Here is a 22451-nt window from a genome sequence, read left to right on the forward strand (position 1 = left end):
ACCGTGCCATCCCATTCAGCGGGGATAGTGCCAATGAATTTCTGAGATTGTGCGCTTAATGACTAGCCATTGAGAGACTGGTGCCCATGTGATCAGATGAGTGGCATGCCACAGTTATCAAAATGATTGAAAAGACAGGGTGTTCGGTGGTACATACCCATTTACATTCCTCTTTCTGGCTCTCCTCTCCAGCGGTACCTCTATACACACAAAAGGCTATTCATAAGAAATGTATTATTGCAGCTGATAGCCATTTCTCTTTTAAAAGCTGTCTGGAGGCATTATTCAAGCGGATTCATTCTGGAAGGCTTCCCAGCTGAGATTCTCTGCGCCTTGAAACTGTGGGTGGGCTCCTTTGAAATACACTAATGAACTGTTAGGCACAAGGAGTGTCAGGAAGGGGTACTCATTTTCTCTTGCTAATAAATACAGCTTCCATGGCTCGGGAGCTTTTTCTCCTTATTATCTGGTTAGGTGTTTTGTTTCATTGTCTATGTAGCAGACTCTCTTTAAGACTCTCTTCCTTAGCTTTTATCAGCTAAACCAGGGGCTGCCAACGTGGTGCCCTCCAGGAGTTGCTGAACGACAACTCCCATTAGTCCTACCTAGGAGGCCAAAGGCTAGGTAATTGGAGTTGGAGGTAAAAAACCACATCTGGAAGGCACCATGTTAGTTACTCCTGATCTGTGACCTTGATTCAGGCCCCACCCATCAAGCCAACCTGCCCAGGGCTAAAATAGGCCTAAAAACAGAGCTTTTTTTCAGCCAGAATTCGTTGGAACTCTGTTCAAGCACCTCTCAGATGGGTGCCATTGTCATTATAAGAGAACAAGGGAGGCGTTCATGGTGAGTTCCAGCACCTCTTTTTCTAGAAAAAATGGCACTTCTTAAAGATGGTTTAGAAAGTATTAAAAAAATACAAACATTAAAATATAAACATCTATTATTAAAATATACAATAGAGCAATACCATTGAAGTCATTAAACACAATTAAAAACAGGAGACTCGGGTCAAGAGATCATGCCTTGGTTTCAAAAGCTGGGGGAATGCCAATGAAGATGGGACTTATTGTATTTTAGCAGTGTGTTCTGTAGCATCAGTGCTTCTAGTGAAACAGCCTGCCACTAAGCTAGCACAAACTGATAATCATCAGGCTGGGACAAGACTAAGTGGGTTCTATTTATTTATTTTTAATGGTCATTATCAGGGCATTAAAAGGAGAAGGGGAGGGAGTCAGTCTTTCAGGTAACCTGACCCAGAGTTGTAAGTAGCAGGACCTTAAAACTAGATCGAAGTCTAATAGGCAGCCAATCCCTCAACACAAGTACTATGTTTGTATGGTATGGGGCAATATTCACCACCTGAGTCATGACACATAGTGCCTTTCACTGTTTCTCAGAGCCAGTGTGAGAGCTAAATTTGGAAACTTGAAAGACCTTCTCATCATTATCCATTTTCAGAAGTAATCCGTCTTTTGGGTGCCAAATGCTAGGGAACAGAAAATGGCCATGACCTTCACTTCTCTCACTCATGTAAGTCATAGCACTAGTGCGGTTAGAATGTCAGACAAGGACCAAGAAGACCAAGGTTCGAATACCCACTCAATGATGAAGCTCACTATGTGGTATGTGGCAGGCACCAGACTAGCTTATCTTAGGGTGAGCAGAGAGGACTTAAAACTCTAGAAAAGCCCCATACCTGCTTGCAACAGTGCTGTGCTCTTTGAAGAGTGTCTTCCAGACTGGGGTTGCTGTCTGCCTTGATTATGTGGCCACACAATGTTGCTACAAAGCGAGCATTGGGCTTTTCCAAAAGTTTTAAGTGAAAAGAAATATGTACCAGACCCTTCAACTACTGTAGTAAAATGGTTAGTGCAACCCTCCTGTCTGTGCCCTGTTTCTATACATGCTCACTTTCCTCCCCATCTTGCTTCATATAGTCAACAAAAAGTAAAATTAAAAAATGAAGGTTCTGCACAGCACTGGTTTGTACTATTCAGAGTTTCTCCAAGTTTGGATGTAACAGGAAACTCTGGCTGGTTTAAAAGCAGAAGCAAATGTTTCTGACATTCTCATTGGCACACCAGAGGAAGAAAGGAGAGGGTGCAGGCCCCAGTCTCTGGTTCCCATATCGCTATGGCCAGCGTGTGATGAGACATCATTGCATTGTGAGTTTCTCTGTCCCCACAACAGAGAGACAAGTAGTGTGGGTGTCAGAGAAACTCCCAATGTGATATTGTAGCATACGAGAAAGTAGGAAAGAGTTGTGTGGCTGCGTCTGAAAACACCACATTGCCTTAATATCTGGTTACATCAGATGGTGTTACAGGGAGAATGTTGACTGCTGTGATTCGATTTCCAGAGGGGCAGCCATGTTATTCTGTGGCAGCAAAAACAAGAATCATGTAGTATCTTAAACACTTAAGTAATTTTATTGTGGAGTAAGCGTTCCACAGAACTAGCACGATCATCCACTCTCTGCATTTATAGCACATGGCTTCCCCCCCAGAAAAAATAATAATCCTGGGAACTGTAGCTTATCCCCTAACCAAACTACAATTCCCAGCACACTTTTGAAACTACACTTTGCAGAAGTAATGTGCTTTAAATGTATGGGGTGTTTGCAACTCCTTTGGACGCTCCAATTCAGAATCACTTCCATTACAGCTGATATGCAACTGAAGACGTAGCTATAGAAACATTCCCCTCTTCTCCCTCACACTTGCTTTTGGCCTTGAAGGCACAGCAGTTGTTTCATGCATTTTGCTGAGACAACACAACGAGTATTTGACCAGAAGCCCTCAGAGGATTACACACACTGAGGAAATGAACAGCATGGAAAAGCTGGGAATATTTTTCAAGGGTTTGAATCTTATTAACTGAATTGTATGAAACATAAAGCAGGGACTTGTGCTTAAGAACAAGGGGTTCAGGCTTAGAAATAAATCTGAACCAGAAGCAAACAACCAGGTTTGACAGACATATTCTGCAATATAAGGTAGAAAGGTGGGTAAGATTTTCACCTCCCCTTTTCAGAGGCAGATTCTGGTGGAAATGGAAACGGGTGCAGAAATTGCTGATATTCGCTTATTTGTTCTGTATTTGGAACAAAAATTAATCCAGCAAATGCACCCAGTATTCACTGTTGTTGTTTTTACACTCTGCAAACTGTACATAATTTATCACTTCTCCTCCCCCCCCAAAAAAAAAAATTTGTGTTGTGTTTCTGTTGCATTGAAATTAATGGTGTGGAACAACATAATGATAATGGGATCGATCACGCAATTAATTATGCAAAATTCCTCCACAGGGAATAAATGAGTTGAATAATGTAGTCTTTGCTGGACGCTGAACTGCAGCCAAATGGAAATGGTTCTGCATGTGATGAACACTGGCTGGAATGGGAATTGATACCTTCTTACATCCCTCTTCTTAACAAATGCTATTTGGTAACCTTTCTCTTCTTTTAAATTTTAACAGTGATACAGAGAACTGGTTCTGTGAATGCTCTGTTCTCTACTCTGGGAAATTATGTCAGCTTTCAACCTGTGAAGAGAACCCATGTGGAAATGGAGCAACATGTTTTCCAAAATCCGGCCAAGACACCGTGTGCCTCTGTCCCTATGGAAGGACTGGAATCCTTTGTAACGATGGTAAGAGAAGAATGCAGAACTTAGCAAGTCAAATGCAGTGAGAGAGAGAGAGAACAGAGAGAGATAGACTGAAGTTTCTTTGTGTTAAATGACCAAAAAGAAAAGCCTTTTTGTTGCCGGGCAAATTGACTTCATTACTTCTCTCTGCTTCCTACTTTTCAGATGTTCAAGAACATACAGTTTAGTGCACTGGATCTGTAATCCTCAGTATGCCTCTGTACTGGAATTGTTGCTTTTTAGATATTTTAATTGGTTTACAGTTTGTGCCTTTTCCATCCTGTGCCCCTGTCAGAGGATGTGGGGGCATTATATATTTAATAAACAAACAAACAAACAATGGGAACATTCCCTCCAGTTCATTCAGTTGAACTGGATTCGTTTAGAATGTTTGAAGTTGCTACCAATTTTAAATGGGACCCATTTAAGTCAGCCAGACCCCTAACCTACTGAGAGCCCCACTTCTTTCCCTACACTTACAAGAGTGGTGGAGAGGGACTCCTTGCAGTGCCAGGCATCAACCAGGAGATGGTGCTTCACACATGTGTACCTGCACCCAGGGTGATGTGGTTCCCATGGTTTTTGATGTTCCTGAATGCTGCTACAAACATGTGCGGCCATGCCCAAGATGGCTGAGAACCAAAAGGCTCCTGTGAATCCCTGTCTTTCTAGACATTGCTTATAAGCAGTTCTGCAGTGAGTATTACTCCCTCGCCTATGCTAAGCATGGAAGAGAGAAAGAATGAGGCAGGCACCAGGGCAAGGGTAGTGAGTTAAAGCAGATCAATTTAGTGCAGACCTGGCGTTTACATTGGACCTGGAGAGGCAACCCTCTTCAAAATTGGTTTCAGCCAGACACAAGAGACATACAGGTGTGGAAAGAAAGAGGAGCATGTCAACTATGGGCGGTGGAAGTTGGTCCATTAGGGCAAATGCAGCCCTGCCCCACCGACCTCAGACTGCCCTTAATCAGCCCGCATTTGCCTGCCTCCTTACATGCTACCAGGAGTGGCACACTGGCTAGCAGCTTTCTCCTTTGTTTCAGTGTTGCACTTGTGGAACTCGGTAGGGAGAAGGGTCAGAACTAGAATTAGTTGGCAATAGCTCTGCCTCTCCCTGCCATTGGCTATAGCACCCCCTGCTGTTGGACTCCCGGCCTTCTGCACCACCAGTCTCAGTGGTCATCAGCCATCACTGATTAGGGGGGAGAAGTTTAAAGCAGGGGTCAGAGGGTTAAAGCCCCCCTCCCACCTGCCATACAAGGGCCTGGGTTTGTGTAATGTGTCATCAATTTGGCCCTTAACCTATAGTTCCCTGTTATGTGCCAATGGGGAACTGTGGTTTAATTTCAGTCTACTAACCAGGATATCAAACCACAGGGAATGGTAGCTTAGGCTAATCTGGGGCAGTTGATATGCTGAAACTGGCTTGCAAAACAAAGGAGAAATGTGTGGAGAACCTGATCCTAGCTCTCAATTCTGGATGCTAAGAAATTGTATATATGAACTAGGCCATTACTTGCTGTTCACCTGTGCTTCCCCCAACGGCATTTTCCTTTTCTGTGTTTTCCAAACAGTTATTAATATTACCTATCCTAACTTCAGTGGGACAGATAGCTTTGGCTATACCTCATTCCTAGCCTATTCAGCAATTCCAAACATCAGCCTCTACTATGAATTCCAATTGAAATTTCAATTAGCAAACCACAACTCTTCACTGAAAGACAACCTGATATTTTTCACTGGTCAGAAGGGTCAAGGTAAGTTATTCGTGTTTCTCTGGGGAGAGAGTGTTATTCAAATGGCTAAGACAAAGTAAATGGGGGGATATAGATATATGGATTCCGATTTCTGGGCACCTCAAGAACCATCAACAGAAGTGCACATAGCATTTGTTATATTTTTATTACATAGAAAATAATGTTTATTTTGAGATCTTGACCAGTAAAATCCTTATAGTCACTTTTCAATTTCAGAAAAGGCAGATATTCTGTCTCAAAGGCACACCTGTACAACCCTGGATACTGGTCACCCTGGAGAACTTCTACCAGTTAGAAACCAGTTAGAGTAGCCTGTGTCTAGACCAGCCTTTATCAACCTTGAATCCCCAGAGATGGTTGGACTACAACTCCCATCATCCGTGGCTAGCAGGACAAGCAGTCAGGAATGATGGGAGTTGTAGTCTAACAACATCTGGGGACCCAAGGTTGAGAAAGGCTGGTCTAGACAATACAGAGCAGGATGGATAAACGGCTTGACCTAGTATAAAGCAGCCTCCCATATAACTGTGGAAAGGGGTTTGCGTAGGGTATCATGCAAATGATAAAATGTGATTGTTGGGTATGGAACTAAAGAGAAAATGAAAGAGAAAATGTCTTAGTGCTTTCATCTGTATACTAATCTATGTAAAGCCACCAGGGGGCATCAGAAGACTAGATGGAAGGAACATGAGAAAGTTTAGGAAGACCGCTTTGCACTGTGACAATTGGCTGCATATTCCTATATATGTGTACTCAGAAGTAATCCCCACCTTGGTGTGGGTGTGGGTGTGGGGGTGTGTGGGGTGTGTGTGTGTGAGAGAGAGAGAGAGAGATAGAGAGAGACAGACATACCTGCTATTCTTTGATTCTCAGCTGTGAGGAAAGAAGAAAATTAGTCCTCTAAGCTTTCCTGGAACAAAATCTATTCCCACATTGTTGTTGTTGTTGCTTATAAAAAACAACAATCAGCAAACTTTGTGGCTGAGAATTTGAGGCCAAGACATGGTTAGATTAAGCAAAGCTTGGAACTTAATATATGCGCCTTAATAATAATAATGCAGAAGTGGGGAGATATGTGTGTGTGTGTGTGTGTGTGTGTGTGTGTGTGTGATCACATACAGATAATTACAATAAAAAGAGCACATCACCAGCCCATTCCTCAAAAACAGACGTTTCTGTTGGAACATGAAAGTTGTCACCTGCCGGCAGAAGGACAGCAAGGAGGGAGCCAGTCTAGCTTCTCTCGGGAGAGATTTCCAAAGCCTGGGAGCTGCCACCAAGAAGGCCGTGTAAGGGTGGCAGGACTGAGAGAAGGGCCTCCCCTGAAGATCTTAGAGATTGGGCAGTTTCACATGAGGAAATAGGCTTTTCAGATAGCCTGGACCTAAGCTGTACAGGGCTTTATAGGTAGCCAGTGTGGGAGCTGCTCTAGCAAGGGGATTGTATGTTCCCAGTCAACAATCTGTCTGCAGTTCTTGGAGCCCGTTGGAGTTTCTGAGCATTTTTCAAATGAAGTATCCAGCCTCTGCTTGTGTTTTGCAGAGTTTCTGATTTCCTCTGTGCTAATCAACAAACTGGTAAAACTTGAAAGCCCTATTCACTAGCCAACATCATTCACTAGCCAGAACAAAAAGGACCTGTCAGTTACCCTGGTCCTCCAGCTGATTGTGCCATTACCCCTTCTCTGAAAGGAAAAATAGCCCATGAATCTTCTCCCCAAATTCCTGTTTCACTATGCCACCGGACTAGTTTTTGAGTGGGATTAAGCATAAGGGCAATGTAGAAACAGAGGTGCTCTCTGCTTTTCTGGAGAAATCTGAAGTGGGAACAGTGGACTTTGGATGCCTGTCCGACCTCTGCTCAAACTGCATGTTAATAACTAAAATAAAACATTACAAAATGCCATAAGCCTGCAATGACCTCCTTGCAAAAGAAGCCGAACTCTGGGCCTGTTTACTCTGCATCCTGTGCACTCTCAACCGCTGGCTTGGGAAGCGGTGGGCACATGATGTTAGCTGCAATCCCTCTCTGGTATCTAGGCTATCGTTTCTTGCATCCTCTCGTTTTGTTTTGGTAATGTGACCCAAGACTCGCTCCCTTAATGTATCCCCTTGTGGTTATTCTTACTCCAGGTCTTAATGGCGATGATTTCTTAGTGCTAGGCCTGCGCCACGGCCGCCTGGTGTACAGCTACAACCTAGGATCTGGAACAGCCACTATCATTAGTGAGCTGCTAGATCTGACAAGGAATATTCACGTGGTCAGTCTTGGCAGATTTCTTCAGGATGGCTGGATGAAGGTAATGCTTCCTTTGGAAGAGATGCTTATAAAACTCTTCTTTGTATCCACGAAGCTCACTGGGGGTGGGGTGGTTGGCGGTGGCTTCAGCCTGGTCCCTGCCTCCCAGCCTAACCTACTTCACAAGGTCAGATAGATAGATAGATAGATAGATAGATAGATAGATAGATAGATTATTACGGCCATAGGCCCATATTACCTCACAAGGTTGCTGTGAGGATAAAAGTAGAAGAACCCACATATGAGCTCCTTTGGTGCAAGGGGCAGGATACGGTATATAACCTTTATTAAGCTTGTCATACAAACAAAACTTTAAATATATAGTCTTGAATCCTAAGAGTTAAATATATTTATGTGCTGTGTCCTGAAGACTTCATACAACAAGGTTGTTGAATGCCCCTCTCCATTTTCAAAAGCAGTTCTCCCACCCACCACACACACACACACACTGCCCCTTACAAATTGCTCTTGAAATTCTAGAGCACTCTGGGAAAGAATACATAAGGATGCTGGAGTGGAAAGTGGGGGTGGGAGGGGTACAACTTGCTACATCAGCAGACGTACTTGCACACCTCTAAAAGCTCTTTGAATGGCCACCCTGGAAATTTAAAGACCTTATTTATATATTTACTACTCAATTGCAGCAGTGCCTTCTACCCTTCATTGATTTGAAGCTTAGACTGTAATCCAAAACATGTTATTGGTGGTTACTCCATGTTTGGAAGCTTGTGGGGACGTAAGGATGAGGTAAGAAATCTACTCAATTTGCTCCACAAATAACAGGTTTTGTTCCGCTTTTGTCTGAAAGGTGGATGACCATGAAAACAAAACCATCACATCTCCAGGAACTTTGGTTGGGCTCAATGTCTTCAGCCAGTTTTACGTTGGAGGTTACATTGAATACATCCCAGAACTCTTACCAAATGGATCCAATTTTAAGAACGGCTTTCAAGGTAACTAACAATTTTACTTGCATTGCATTTATTTACTCTAAGCATGACTAATGTTGGATGCAACTCTTCACATTTACATTAAACGTATTATCACACACACCCCATACCTCTATCTGCCCCATTGTCGGTTGTTCCCCTGTGTCTGTTTTAAATTGTAAGCTTATTGGAGTAGGAGCCAGTCTTGCCTGTTCTTTGTAAAGCAATAATAATAATAATAATAATTTTGATTTATACCCTGCCCTCCCCAGCCAAAGCTGGGCTCAGGGTGGCTAACACCAGTAAAATTACAGCAAAAACATAATGGGGGGGGACCAATTTAAAATACAGGTTAAATTGCAATTTAAAATGCAGCCTCATTTTAAAAGTCGCCCATAGATCAAAACCATAAGGGGAGGGAAACATAAGGGTGAGACTGAGTCCAAACCAAAGGCCAGGCGGAACAGCTCTGTCTTGCAGGCCCTGTGGAAAGATGTCAAGTCCCACAAGACCCTAGTCTCTTGTGATAGAGCATTCTACTAAGTCGGGGCCAGTACTGAAAAGGCCCTGGCCCTAGTTGAGATCAATCTAACTACCTTGCGACCTGGGACCTCCAAAATGTTGTCATTTGTGGACCTTAAGGTACTCCACGGGGCATACCAGGAGAGGCGGTCCACTAGGTATGTGGGTCCTAGGCCGCATAGGGCTTTAAAGGTCAAAACCAGCAAAAAAAGCATGTACATAGATGGCATTATAGAATTAATGTGATGTAAAAGAGTTGGGCAGGTGGGGCTTCAGCAGACTGGGGCTGATGGGACTTGGACTCCAGCAATATCTGGAATGCCAAAGGTTCCCCATTCCTGAGCTATAGGAATGGGCAAAGTCATTGGGATAAATTCTACTGTTGGGAGGTGGTTTTCCACAGAATTTCCAGCTCTTCATCGGCATTAGGTTTGAACCTGGGTTGGGTAATCAGGAGACAACCTACTGGTTCTGGGGATAACCTGGTATCCTCAGGACTTGGCAGGCTTCTGCCCATGTATGCAGCAAGACCCCCTCCCATATCACGCTCCCTTTTGCTTCTCAAAACTGAAACCTGCATATATTTGCAGTGCAGTTATGTCTGCTCAGGAGTAGGGATGTCAGAGAACACCGACAAAAACAGAAGCTGGAGTGAAAATGGCCAGTGTTCATTTATTCCTTCCATGTTTGGAACGGAACTCAATCCAGTGAATAAGATCAGTCTTCCCCATTGTTGCTTTCAATCCACAAATTATATGTAATTGATTTCTACCACTCCCCGTTTGCGTTGTGTTTCCTTTCCACTGAAATGAATGAGGTCCAGCAACATAATGGCAAAGGAACTTACATAAGCTAGGTAATTTTGCACAGTGGACAGTGAGACAAATAGTGTAGTTTTTGATGGAAGATAAACTGCTGCAGAATGTAAACAATGCTGCATCCGATGAATATGGGGCAGAATGGAAAGGTCCTCTTCCCTTCCTACTCAGGAGCAAGTCTCATAGAGTCCAGTGAATCTTGCATCTCTCCATATCTGGGCTCAGGATTGCAAACCCAATTTTTGAAAGCCAGGTGCTCCCCCTTTCTAGTAATGGAACCTACAGTGCCTCTGATTTAGAAAGGGAAACATACAGCAAATGGGAGAATAGCAGGTTTTTCCTAACCAAAATAATCAGTGGGGATGGGGGTAAAGTGAGTCTCAATCCATAGGTATAGCTTTAGGGCATGTGTTTGCAGTTGCAACATGTACACAGTACCCATGACAGTTTGTTGGGTTTGCAAATGTGCCCATTGGCCCGAAAGGTTGGTAACCTCAGCCGTATACAGTGGCACCTCAGGTTACATACACTTCAGGTTACATACGCTTCAGGTTACAGACTCCGCTAACCCAGAAATAGTACCTCGAGTTAAGAACTTTGATTCAGGATGAGAACAGAAATTGTGCTCCAGTGGCACGGCGGCAGCAGGAGGCCCCATTAGCTAAAGTGGTGCTTCAGGTTAAGAACGGTTTCAGGTTAGGAACGGACCTCCAGAACAAATTAAGTACTTAACCCAAGGTACCACTGTACAGACATCCGCCACTTTTGCAGCATGTTTAAATTAAGCTCTTTCTGGAGCCTTACAGAACCACCCATGACTAAATGAGATTAAGACTGAGGCTGTGTACTGTCTTTTCCCTCCTGATTTCATAGAAATATATTTATATGAATATCTTTAACTAAGTTAGCTATACATAGCATTGTGGCAAATAAATTCCTCCTGAGCGGCGAAAATCAAACACATCTGTTCATCTTTTCCTTTCTTTTCTTCCATAAGCTTCTTGCTGAAATGCATCGCCAGATGGGTGGGGTGGTATTATTATTCTTACTCTTATTCATATTCTTATTCTTATTCTTATTAACATTATTATTATTTCTTTTGAGGTTGCATTTATGACATACGAGTTCGCACCGGGAGGGACCAGCCATTTAAAGCCCCAGGAATCCCAGAAGGCCACCCGAATGCTGGTCGCAGCGTAGGACAGTGTGACGAGTCTCCATGCCGCTTCATAAAATGCGGAAATGGGGGGACGTGCGTGGAAAGCGGCTCTACCGTTTAGTAAGTGCAAATGGGTTTGGGTGAATTATTATTGCATGGGAAATTCATCAAGCCCATGCTGCCTTAACACCGTGGTTCTCATGGGCATTAGTCGAATGTAAACTAGGATGGGGGAAGCTGTCTTATATTGGGGCAGGCCATTGGACCATCTAACTCAGTATTGTCTACAGTGCCTGGCAGCACCTCTCCAGGATTTCCAACAGGGTTCTCTCCCAGGAACTCCCCAGAGATGCCAAAGATTGAACCTGGGACTTTCTGCATGCAAAGCAGATTATTTAAGAGCTATGGCCCTTAACCAGACTTTAGATGCACATCCAAATCTTCTATGCATGCACTAACCCTGGCATGCCCCGTTCTACCACAACTACCATATCTGGATTTGAAAGGGGGTAAAGTTGCATGTCGAGCATGTGCTTTACATCAGGGGTGTAGAAACCTGTGGCTGTCCAAGGATATACATCGGGATCTGCTGCTCTTGTGGATCCTGCCGCCCGAGGCAGTCACCTCACTTTGGCTCATGAGTGCGCCGGCCCTGTCCTTCATATGTTTTTGATCTCCATCCCCCATCCTCTCCAACCAGCATGGTCAGGGATTATGGGAGTTGTAGTCCAACAACATCTGGTGGCTTGCAGGTTCCCCATTCCTTCTTCATGTGCAGCATGGCTACAAAAACACTTCCTCCTCCTTTTCCTGCTGATCTTAAAAACCTCTGTTCCTCTGAGAGCCTGGGTTTGTTTTCAGACATCATATTGGCTCCTAGGAATCATTTCCTCCTAGGGGCTTTTCACTTTTTGAGAAATTGCTTCAATGTGTCAGAGAACCTCCGTTTTGACATGATATGCAATGCATTTAAATTGGAGAGCCTGTTGCTATGGGGACAATGCTGCTGATTTAAATAGGTACAGCAATGCACACCATTTCCTGTAGATTTTTTTTTTTTTTAAGGGTAAACTTTGCATTTGGCTTCTCGGCTGGGCAAGCCCCTATTCTTCATCTAGGTAGAAATACAGTATTTGAAATGTGTTCCAACAGGCATGCAAAACCTCTGGTAATAAGTTTCTAGGACCAGCTGCCCTTGATGTGTAAAAATAGAAAATAGGTTTCTGCTGGGCAATAACTATTTGGGTATCTATCTAACGCTTGAGTTGAAAATAATATGCACACGCTCCTGGCATTTGGTGATTCTTTTGAATTGATTAGAAACTGGTGCATTGCTGTGCAGTCAGAGGTGCCTGCAATAAAGCCAAAATAGTATTCTACTCAGTGGGACGCGGGTGGCACTGTGGGTTAAACCACAGAGCCTAGGACTTGCCGATCGCATGGTCGGCGGTTCGAATCCCTGCGGTGGGGTGTGCTCCCATTGCTTGGTCCCAGCACCTGCCAACCTAGCAGTTCGAAAGCACCCCTAAGTGCAAGTAGATAAATAGGTACCGCTTTATAGCGGGAAGGTAAACGGCGTTTCCGTGTGCTGCTCTGGTGCCGGTTCGCCGGAGCAGCTTCGTCACGCTGGCCACGTGACCCGGAAGTGTCTGCGGACAGCGCTGCCTGCCGGCCTCTAGAGTGAGATGAGCTCACAACCCTAGAGTCTGTCAAGACTGGCCCGTACGGGCAGGGGTACCTTTACCTTTACCTAGTATTCTACTCACAGGAACATATGCTAAGTCAGACCACCAGTCTTTCTTAGATCATTATTGTTTAGATTGATTGGCAGCAGGTCTCCAGGGTCTCAGGCAGCGACTTAATCCTACCTGGGGATTAAGTCTGGAACCTTCTGCACGCAGAGCAGGTGTCCTGTCCCTGCACTCCAGCCCTCCCCACCAGGTGGCACAGATCTGTTCTTGCTCAACCAAACTAAAATACATCCTTATGAAAGCATTGCATATATACGGCAATGCACAGGGCATCTGTGAATGCAGTCCGTGGACCAAATAAGCTTCTATACAGAGATCAGCTTTTCCAAGCACCTGAATGGCAGTTGGGTATAGTGGTGGTGAGGGATCATAAATCCAGTAGCTGCCGGTACACGTTATTCAGCACAGCAGTCCAGGTGCACTATCTTGGTACCCCCTCCTACAAGAAGGAGGAAAATGGGCTTCATAGTGTCCACCTTAGTGTCTAAAGCAGAAGGGGCCGTCTTGGTAGTTTCTCTGCCCTCTAATGCAGTGTTTCCCAAACGTTTTTGGGCAACGGCACACCTGTTTACCGGAAAAAAATCTCGCGGCACACCACCATTAAAGCCCCGCCCCGTGATGTCAGCGCGCAGCGTCACGCCGGGAGGGACGCACAAAAGTGAACGTTTTTTCCCTTCCCCTTGCCGGGGTGGGAGGAGGCAGCAGAGCGAGGGACTGAGGGACGGCGGCAGCTGAGGCGGCGGCGGCTGTTGTGGTGGTGGCGGCGATAGCGGGCGGAGGAGGAGCCGTCGCCGGGAGTTGCTGCTGCTGCTGTTGCTGCTGCTGCCCGGACATGCCGGCCTCCTCCTCCTCCGCTGTCTCGCGCTCCTCCCTTTTGCGCGCGCTGCCCCGCCGCTCGGCACCACCACCGCGGAGCCGCCCCCGGCTCGACGCAGATCCTCGCCGCCGCCGCCTCTCGCCGCCCGACTCGCCCGCCTCCCTCCCACGGCACACCAGCCGGTGTCTCACGGCACACTAGTGTGCCGCGGAACACCGGTTGGGAAACACTGCTCTAATGTTCAGAGGGTGGCCAAAAAGGGGAAGGCATTCTCTGTGGCAGTCCCTAAGAATTTGAATTCTCTCCCCAACAGAGGTGTGTCTGGCACCTTCACTGTGAAATTTCCATTATATGCCAAAGACACACCTCTTCCCCCCTGACCTTTGATGCCTGAGATCAATATTTTTAGGGCCTACCCTGTTTTTTTGTTTTTGTTTTAATGAGAAAAGCAGCTTTGGTGGGGGAAGATTGGAGCAGAGAAGCAGCAGGGGGAGCTTCCCTTAACCCCTTCCCCACCTCCCTCTGCTCCTCCCACATGGTTTTCGCAACATGTGCTTGCAAGAGGAAGTAAGTGCCTTGCATTCTGCATCAGGAAAAGCATCTAGAAGGATTAATTGCAGAGGCTGGGAAAGGGTTCAGCTCATTGTTTCCCTTCTTCAAAATCCCCATTGCCAAGATAGGCAAAGGTAAAGGGTAAAGGGACCCCTGACCATTAGGTCCAGTCGTGGCCGACTCTGGGGTTGCGGCACTCATCTCGCTTTATTGGCCGAGGGAGCCATGTCTAAGCATGTGGCTAGCATGACTAAGCCACTTCTGGCGAACCAGAGCAGTGCACGGAAACGCCATTTACCTTCCCGCCGGAGCGATACCTATTTATCTACTTGCACTTTGATGTGCTTTTGAACTGCTAGGTTGGCAGCAGCAGGGACCAAGCAACGGGAGCTCACCCTGTCGCGGGGATTCAAACCGCTGACCTTCTGATCGGCAAGTCCTAGGCTCTGTGGTTTAACGCACAACGCCACCCGCGTCCCTATTGCCAAGATACTTTTCCTTAAAAAAAGAAAAGGGCACAGGGACTCCCTTATACACAGTGGCTTGTAACATGCAGCTAGCCCTGTATTGATAATATCCTATGGTTTTCTCTTCTTAGCTGCCATTGCCCCGCTGGCTGGAAAGGAGCATTCTGCATGGAGACAGTTTCTGTCTGTGATCCCGAGCACAAGCCACCTCACAGGTGCAGGCAAGGTTCCACCTGTGCCCCACTGCCTGACGGCTACACCTGCCACTGCCCACTAGGAACCACTGGCATCTACTGTGAACAAGGTAAGGCAAAGATCTCCAATATAGACCTCTAATAATGGCATTACCAAGGAGTTTTCCTTTTACCCGCTTTTCTTAATTTGGGTATGACAGTTCAGGGAATATGATGGAGACAGTGGTGGTGATGCAGGATTCAACTGATAAGTCTTATTAGTGAAAGGACTTGTGCAATAGGGCTTCCCCCACCTCTCACTTCACATACCCCACCACCACCACCACCCCCAAAAATTGACTGGGTTGGGGAAAATCCCCAGAACACTCTGCAGGAAGAAGAAAGTAGGATTGTTCCATCTGGCAAGCCAAAATGCTGGACCTGATGGAATTAGAAGAGTGAAACATTGTTGTTGTTGTTGTATCCATCTAAAATGATGATGATGATGATGATGATGATGATGATGATGATAGAAGGGATTTTGGTTCGTAGGCTTGGTCCTTTAGGATTGGAATAAGAATGAAGAGAAACTTGACCGGCCTAGGTGCACATGATTTCTGGAAGATCTTAGTGGTTGTTGGCTGGGAGGAAATGGAATGCATGCTCCTTTTACTAGTTAAACAGTACTGTGGGTATAGATTTCATCAGGAAGGTCCTTGATCCCTGCTGGTACAAGTTTGCTTCGATTTGTTTCAGTTACTCATGTTATAAGAATTTACGGTCTCAAATATATAAATGAAACATTCATAAATTTACAAGGCAAACACATAAAGGTAAAGGTAAAGGGACCCCCGACCGTTAGGTCCAGTCGCAGATGACTCTGAGGTTGCGGCGCTCATCCCACTCTATAGGCCGAGGGAGCCAGCGTTTGTCTGCAGACAGCTTCTAGGTCACGTGGCCAGCATGACTAAGCTGCTTCTGGCGAACCAGAGCAGCACACGGAAACGCCGTTTACCTTCCCGCCAGAGCGGTACCTATTTATCTACTTGCACTTGACCTGCTTTCGAACTGTTAGGTTGGCAGGAGCAGGGACCAAGCAACGGGAGCTCACCCCATCGCAGGGATTCAAACTGCCGACCTCCTCTGTGGTTTAGACCACAGCGCCGCCTGCATCCCTAAGTATATAAACCACATGTCTGAAATAGTACAGAAGAGCAATCCTGAAACCATTTTGACTCTCCCCGATTGACCTCAGATGTTTCTCTGCAAGAAGGAAGGAAATGGGAAAGCCTCTCCATTGTCTTTTGCTTACCTGTCTTTAGGGCATCTTTGTGTATGAGTAGGGTGAGCCTGTGACCTGGATTCAGGAATTAAAGTATCTACTATCACAAAAGAATGTTCCGGGCTGCCCAAGTAAAGCAATCACTGGTCATTGTGAGGTATCCTGGATTTCTGTTGTAGACCGCCTCCTTCTGTGATGTATATATGATGTTTTTGGGGGTGGTCTTGCGCTACAGGGTGGGCAATTTCAAAAGTCTATATAAGGGCTTGCACACCATTGTTCTGGGTTCCTTCTCCCTCCTGCATGTGGTGAGTGAAGACCCTGCTGCAAGAGTTTATTAAAGATCAGGCTTACTAGCTGCTTTGCTTCTCACTATTCTCTGGTTGGCCTCTGTTATTTTCTCCTACCAATAGGGAATCCACTTAAGGACTCTATATGGGCTCTCGGATACCCCATAAGGGGAAAGGAGCAGGTTTTTTTCTACATCACTCACATCAAATAACATGGATATCGTCTTTGCATAGCCCCAACATGGAGGGAGACGTTCAGTCCTACTCAGAGTAGACCCACTAAAATAATAGACACAACCAACTTAAGGTTAGACCCAGGCTGTAACTTAGGACTTCCCAGAAAACGGAAGGGGAAGCAAGATTTGTCAGGGTGTTAATTCTGTGAGCCCTTCCATCGTATGCTCAGGTTGTGTAGATGTGTTAATATGTAACTCCTAAAGACACTACAGTCTCCACTGACCTTCATTCCAAGGCTACCAAACCCTGTAAGTGCAGGAACCCCTTGCGTCTCTTGCTGCTCTGAGATTGAATGTGTGCAACTGTATTGAGATTTCCTGAGGACAGCGGTATTGCTTTTTTATATAGAACTTTTTTCTCAAGTGCTTAAAGTGTTGACGTATGTTAGCTCAATCATCCTTAGAACAATTTTGTAAAGTAGACCAGTATTAGAGACAAACTATACAGGGTGGTGAGAGACATATCATTTTTGGTATGGGGTCTCTCCTAATGTAGTATAAAGGTGAAGAAGGGTTCAATTTTTTAAAAGAAAAAAGGGAATGGCCGTGGGATTGCTGAACCCTCTCTGTGCTCTCCGCTTGCCTCTCCACAGCCCCCCACCCACCACTTTTCTCCCTGACTGGCTTACTTCTGGTATTTAAATCCAGTTCATGAAAAATGCTATAGTGAAGTAAGCCATACTCCCCCTGTTTTATACATGCTTGTTGCGCAGGCAGTTTTAAAAAGAAACGGGTTTGCCAGAGACACGTCTACTTTGGTTCTTTTTATCCCTACATTACATGTGCAGGGTTGTGGTACCTTGCCCAAGACCACACAATACGTCCATTATTCCAGCTGGAAATAATCCTGTCTCATAGCTCATGCCATAAATGCCCATTATTCACCTGAAATCAGCTACTACAATTACTTGCCCTGGCATTATGCCCCACATATTTCTTTCTCACTGGTGTTTTCACCGTTGTAATGCCCTCCTGGCATGAACTGAGAATCAACAGCCCTTCACACACTAGTAAAAAACTGAATTGGCATGGGGCATCTTTAATTAGTGGTGATCCGTCCCCCTCATGTGATGTGCCGCGAGTTCAAATTACTTGAACCAGACCTCTGAGAAAAGGCAAGGAAGCACTGTCCTTGCAGTAAACCCCAACAGTAAATAACTCCCAGAGGGGCATCAGAACAAAAGACGTGGAGACTTCACCATGAAAAAGCCTACTGTGTTCTGCCTTAAAATCCTTGACCTCTATTTCCCCTTCTGTTGGCAGCATAATGAATCGTCATGAGATTTTTGCAAAGTACAATTTTCCTTTTCTTTTCTGGTAAGTGAGCCGCAGCCTGTAAACAAGCAACTATTTATCCCCCCCCAAACATCCTTCGTCTCTGGATTGATGGCAGGCATAGAAGCAGAAGAAAGAGTAGCATGTAGCCCAGGAGAGTAGGAAACAAAGGGGAGAGGGGTCGTCAAGAGTAGTAACTATTCAGGAAGGAGATATGTCAAAGAATACCAGAGACACAAAAGGACCTTCGAGAGATAACAAGCAGTAAGGATACCAATCAAATTTTGCCAGCAACCCAAGGGCAGCAAACAGAACGAAATGTCCTCAGGGATGTGGAAGAACAAACCAAACTTAGGTTGTCCTAGGCTGATTAGGAAAAAAACAATCCCCTGTATTTGAGCAAACAGTTCAATATTTAGCTTAGCTGGAATGACTCATGGCCCAAAATAATTATATGCCCAAGCATTTAAGAAAGCAGGAGTCATTATTATTTTTCAGATGAGTGGTGTAGCATGGGGGGAGGCATAAGGGCAGTTGCCCTGGGTGCAAAATTGCCTCAATGCAGCTGTATGCTTCCATTGCTGGGCTCTGCTGAAAATGGCTTCTCCATGTGAACCAGGAAGCCAGACAATGGAACGACTCGTCTTTTCTTAGCTCTGTGGCTGCAATCTCCTGGGTGATGCGGTAGCGGTTGAATGTGGATGCGTACTCCAACCATTTCCCTCCCTCCAACCCACCCACCCCCTATGCGCTTCCCTGGGCACTGGCAATCCATGCTACGCCACTGTTTCAGATTCCACAGCAGTATTCAGATGAAGCAGTTTTACTCAGCCATGTTGAGGGCACCATAGTTCCATATGGGGCTGCTATAGATAAATTCCACCAGCACATATGAGGATCCCCTTTTACGGCAACTTCCCATTCCTGACAAGCCATATATGGGAAACAGGTACCATGAATGAAGTCTGATGGTTTTGCATCCCAAACAGACCTGGTGTTAGGCGCTCTGTGCTTTGTCAGCATATGTTTGTGGATGAAAATTAATGCATGTGTTCATTCGCACATATATCTGGCCTTACAGCTTTTAATTTTTTTAAAAAAGGTGTTTTCCTTTTGGCTGAGAGAGGAAGGGAAAGCATCCACAGTCAATCAGCATACAGAAGTTGCTTTGTTGCTTAGTGGCCTGACAGTGCAAGGATAAAGTAAAAGGCCATTTAAAACAATAGGTCTATGAAGAACATGGGCACGACCTTCGCACTCGCTGTTTGTAGGATTCAATAACCTCCAGAGCTGATTGATACTGGATAATACACAAACCTGCTAAATCATGGATTTCAGATAACTACTGGCTCCCGAGAGATGGAAACTGCAATCAGAATCAAAATGAGGTGAACATTTTGGATTGGATCCAAAAGTCCCCTTCTTCTGGCAGAAGGAGTCTTCCTTTGATGGAAGCTCTTCCATCAAATAAAAGCAGCTTTTGGATCTAATCTAGTATTCGACAGCATATAAAACAGTGTTTAGGAGGTGCAAATTAACTAGTGTGTGAATGAATAGCAAATCTGGGTTAGCTTGTTGATGGTAACAGGAGTGACTTGAATTAGATCTTATGAGACTGAAGTATGTTCTTAATATTGTTAACATAGTCGTTATGCTTCCTCTCCTAGTTAAGGTTGTTATGGCTCAAATGTCAACAGATCCTTTCTTCATCCAGTGGCTGCAAAGGTCATGGCTTTCTCCATAGCAACAAAATATTCCAGCCCCACTTCTAGAGCACAACAGAAGCCAACCTAGCACTGTGGAAAATCTCCATTAAAAGAGAGAGAGAAATCAGCCTAGGAATATGAAAAAGGCATTATGTAAACCTAAAAACAAAATCAAATAGATTGTGCATGTTGAAAGTGACTCTTTCTGTATAAAACAAATGAGCATAGTTAGCAAATACCGATGATACATGCAAATAATTTCAAAAGCAATGAAATGGAATTGCATGGGGAGGGCAAAGCTCAGTACTAGCTTGGCTGTTACATGTTGTGTTTGCACACGCAGTTCAGAGAACTGCAAGAACTACGACTACATTTGTTATTTGTAACACTACAGTGGTACCTCGGTTTTCGAACAGCTTAGTTCTCCAACCAGGGACGCGGACTTATAAAAAATATTGGGGGGGGGGCCTGGGAAAGCTCATGAATAATAAATAAGCTCATGAATATGCAAATAAAGTGGCGCCGCCTCCTCGTGAGCGAATAGGGGAGAGCGTGCTGTGCCTATTAATCAGCTCCGAAGGAAATTGGGTGGAGCTTTTGCTCGGGAGGGAGGGCAGGAGGCATGCAGGCAGCCCGACCCTGTGCATTTTGGGCTGCGGGAGGGGCGGCGATGGCACTCTGCTGGAGGGGCGCCGGAGATTATTGGGGGGGCTCGGGCCCCCTCAAGCCCCATGGAGTCGGCGCCTATGTCTCCAACTACTTGGAAGCCGAACACTTCAAACTCAGAAATGAGTGTTCCGGTTTTCGAACTGTTTTGGGAAGCCGAACATGCTCCAATTTGAGTGCACACTTCCTTCCATTTTGAACGAGCGGCTTGGCCCCAACAGTGACTGCCGCTGCTTCCTTCCTTTCCCTCCCCTTCCCTTCCTTTCCCTCTGCCGGGAAACGCCTCTTTCCTCGGTACAAAGGCTCCTCAGAATGTAAGGGACTCCAGAGTCGGGAGACTTGGAAGTTGGCGACTCTCCCTCCGCGTGCAGAGAGGTCGTGTTGGGGAGGAGAGTGTGTGGTGGGGAAACTGTGCTGGGCAGGTTGACCTTCCCGCGCCCCCCCCCAGCCCGACCCCAAGCGAGGTCCAGGCGAGGCAGCGCAGGCGGGGGATCGGGGCGCTCGCACGCCATGCAGGCTCCAGCCTACCCGGCTCAGCATCCAGCGGCTAGGAGCGCAGCCGAGAGCAGCCACCGCCGCCTCCTCTCCGCGCTCCGGTGCTGCCGCCGCGTCCCGGTGCCGCCGTACCAGGGACGCGCAGGCAGCATCGCCCCGAGCGGCTCACAGCTGCCGCTTTGTCATGCTGCCCAAAGTGCAAACAGAAGCCCTGGGACTCGGCCGGGCGAATGGGGAGCCGGGGTAGATGCCGGAAAACATGCGGCGGCGGGGGGCGGGGGAGAGAAGGCTTGGGTGGGAGGCAGAAAACTTTTGCCTCCCTTTCCTTAACTTAAAGCCCCCCCCCCAAACGCCCATCTCGTGCATCCAGTTAGCCACCTCCTTCCCCCTCCCACACCCCATGCGCGGTCCTCTTCCCTCCAGTTTGAGTGTTTCCATCCCCCCCCCGCCATTTAAACTCTCCCCTCCCATCTCGTCCCTCCAATGGCAATGGGTAGACCACTGCAGTTTTTGATACTGGGTAGTAGATTGCAGCCTAGTTTGTTGCTTTCATTTTATGGGTCAATGGTCTCATTAGATAGTAAAATTCATGTTGAATAGCTGTTTTAGGGGTTGTTTTTAATTGTCTGGAATGGATTAATCCATTTTGCATTACTTTCTATGGGAAAGCTTAGGTTGGTTTTGGAATGGACTTCCGGGATGGATTAAGTTTGAGAACCAAGGTAATAGTGCCATAACTGAATGCATTCCCTAGATGGCAGCATAGGACAATAATTTCTATGAGTAAAAGCACCGATTAAACTGTGTAGCTGTTCTCCCTATACTTATAAACAGACACTTGGGCTGTATGCATGCAATGCATTTAAATCACCTTGCTTCCCTCAAAAGAATCCTGGGAATTGTAGTTTGTTCAGCGTTCTGGAAATTGTAGCTTGGTGAGGAGTAAACAATAGTTCCTGGGACTCTTTTGGGGGAAGAAGCCATGTGCTCTAAGCGTGCTTCATGGGTATGGTGTGTACACAGTCTTTAGGAAAGTACTGCTTATTATACCATTCAGCACATGAGCAAAAAAATAACCTGGCTAGAGATGTTTAACAAAACAGGTAACTTCAGAGGAGCCCTGCTGGATCTAGCCAAGGGCTTATTTAGTCAGGCATCCTGCTTCCCACCGTGACCAACCATGTACCCATGGGAAGCTCATAAGATGGACTTGAGGGCAAATAGCCCTCCTCTGCTGTTATTCTCTAGTCATGCTGCTTTGATCCTCAAGGTAGCATACAGCTATCCTCACCCATAGCCATTTAAGCCTTACCCTAAGGATTTTTCTTGCCAACAAAGGTCCGTATAGTAAAAGCTATGGTTTTCCCAGTAGTGATGTATGGAAGTGAAAGCTGGACCATAAAGAAGGCTGATCACCGAAGAATTGATGCTTTTGAATTATGGTGCTGGAAGAGACTCTTGAGAGTCCCATGGACTGCAAGAAGATCAAACGCATCCATTCTTAAGGAAATTAGCCCTGAGTGCTCACTGGAAGGACAGAGCCTGAAGCTGAGGCTCCAATACTTTGGCCACCTCATGAGAAGAGAAGACTCCCTGGAAAAGACCC

The 22451-nt window shown here is 45.8% G+C and overlaps 1 protein-coding gene across 7 annotated transcripts in view; it reads left to right on the forward strand.

Moving 5' to 3' along the window:
• EYS (eyes shut homolog) overlaps positions 1-22451 on the forward strand; it is a 511791-nt gene that overhangs the window by 478474 nt on the left and 10866 nt on the right. For all 7 annotated transcript variants that reach the window (XM_082218133.1, XM_082218135.1, XM_082218137.1 and 4 more), the window contains 6 exons: positions 3481-3653; positions 5227-5409; positions 7542-7708; positions 8516-8660; positions 11081-11255; positions 14854-15026. In XM_082218133.1, coding sequence (XP_082074259.1) covers positions 3481-3653; positions 5227-5409; positions 7542-7708; positions 8516-8660; positions 11081-11255; positions 14854-15026 — 1016 coding nt within the window. The remainder of the gene's footprint in view (positions 1-3480; positions 3654-5226; positions 5410-7541; positions 7709-8515; positions 8661-11080; positions 11256-14853; positions 15027-22451) is intronic.

Source organism: Podarcis vaucheri (genome assembly GCF_965113315.1).
Source record: "Podarcis vaucheri genome assembly, chromosome: 3".
In the NCBI taxonomy this organism is placed as follows: domain Eukaryota; kingdom Metazoa; phylum Chordata; class Lepidosauria; order Squamata; family Lacertidae; genus Podarcis; species Podarcis vaucheri.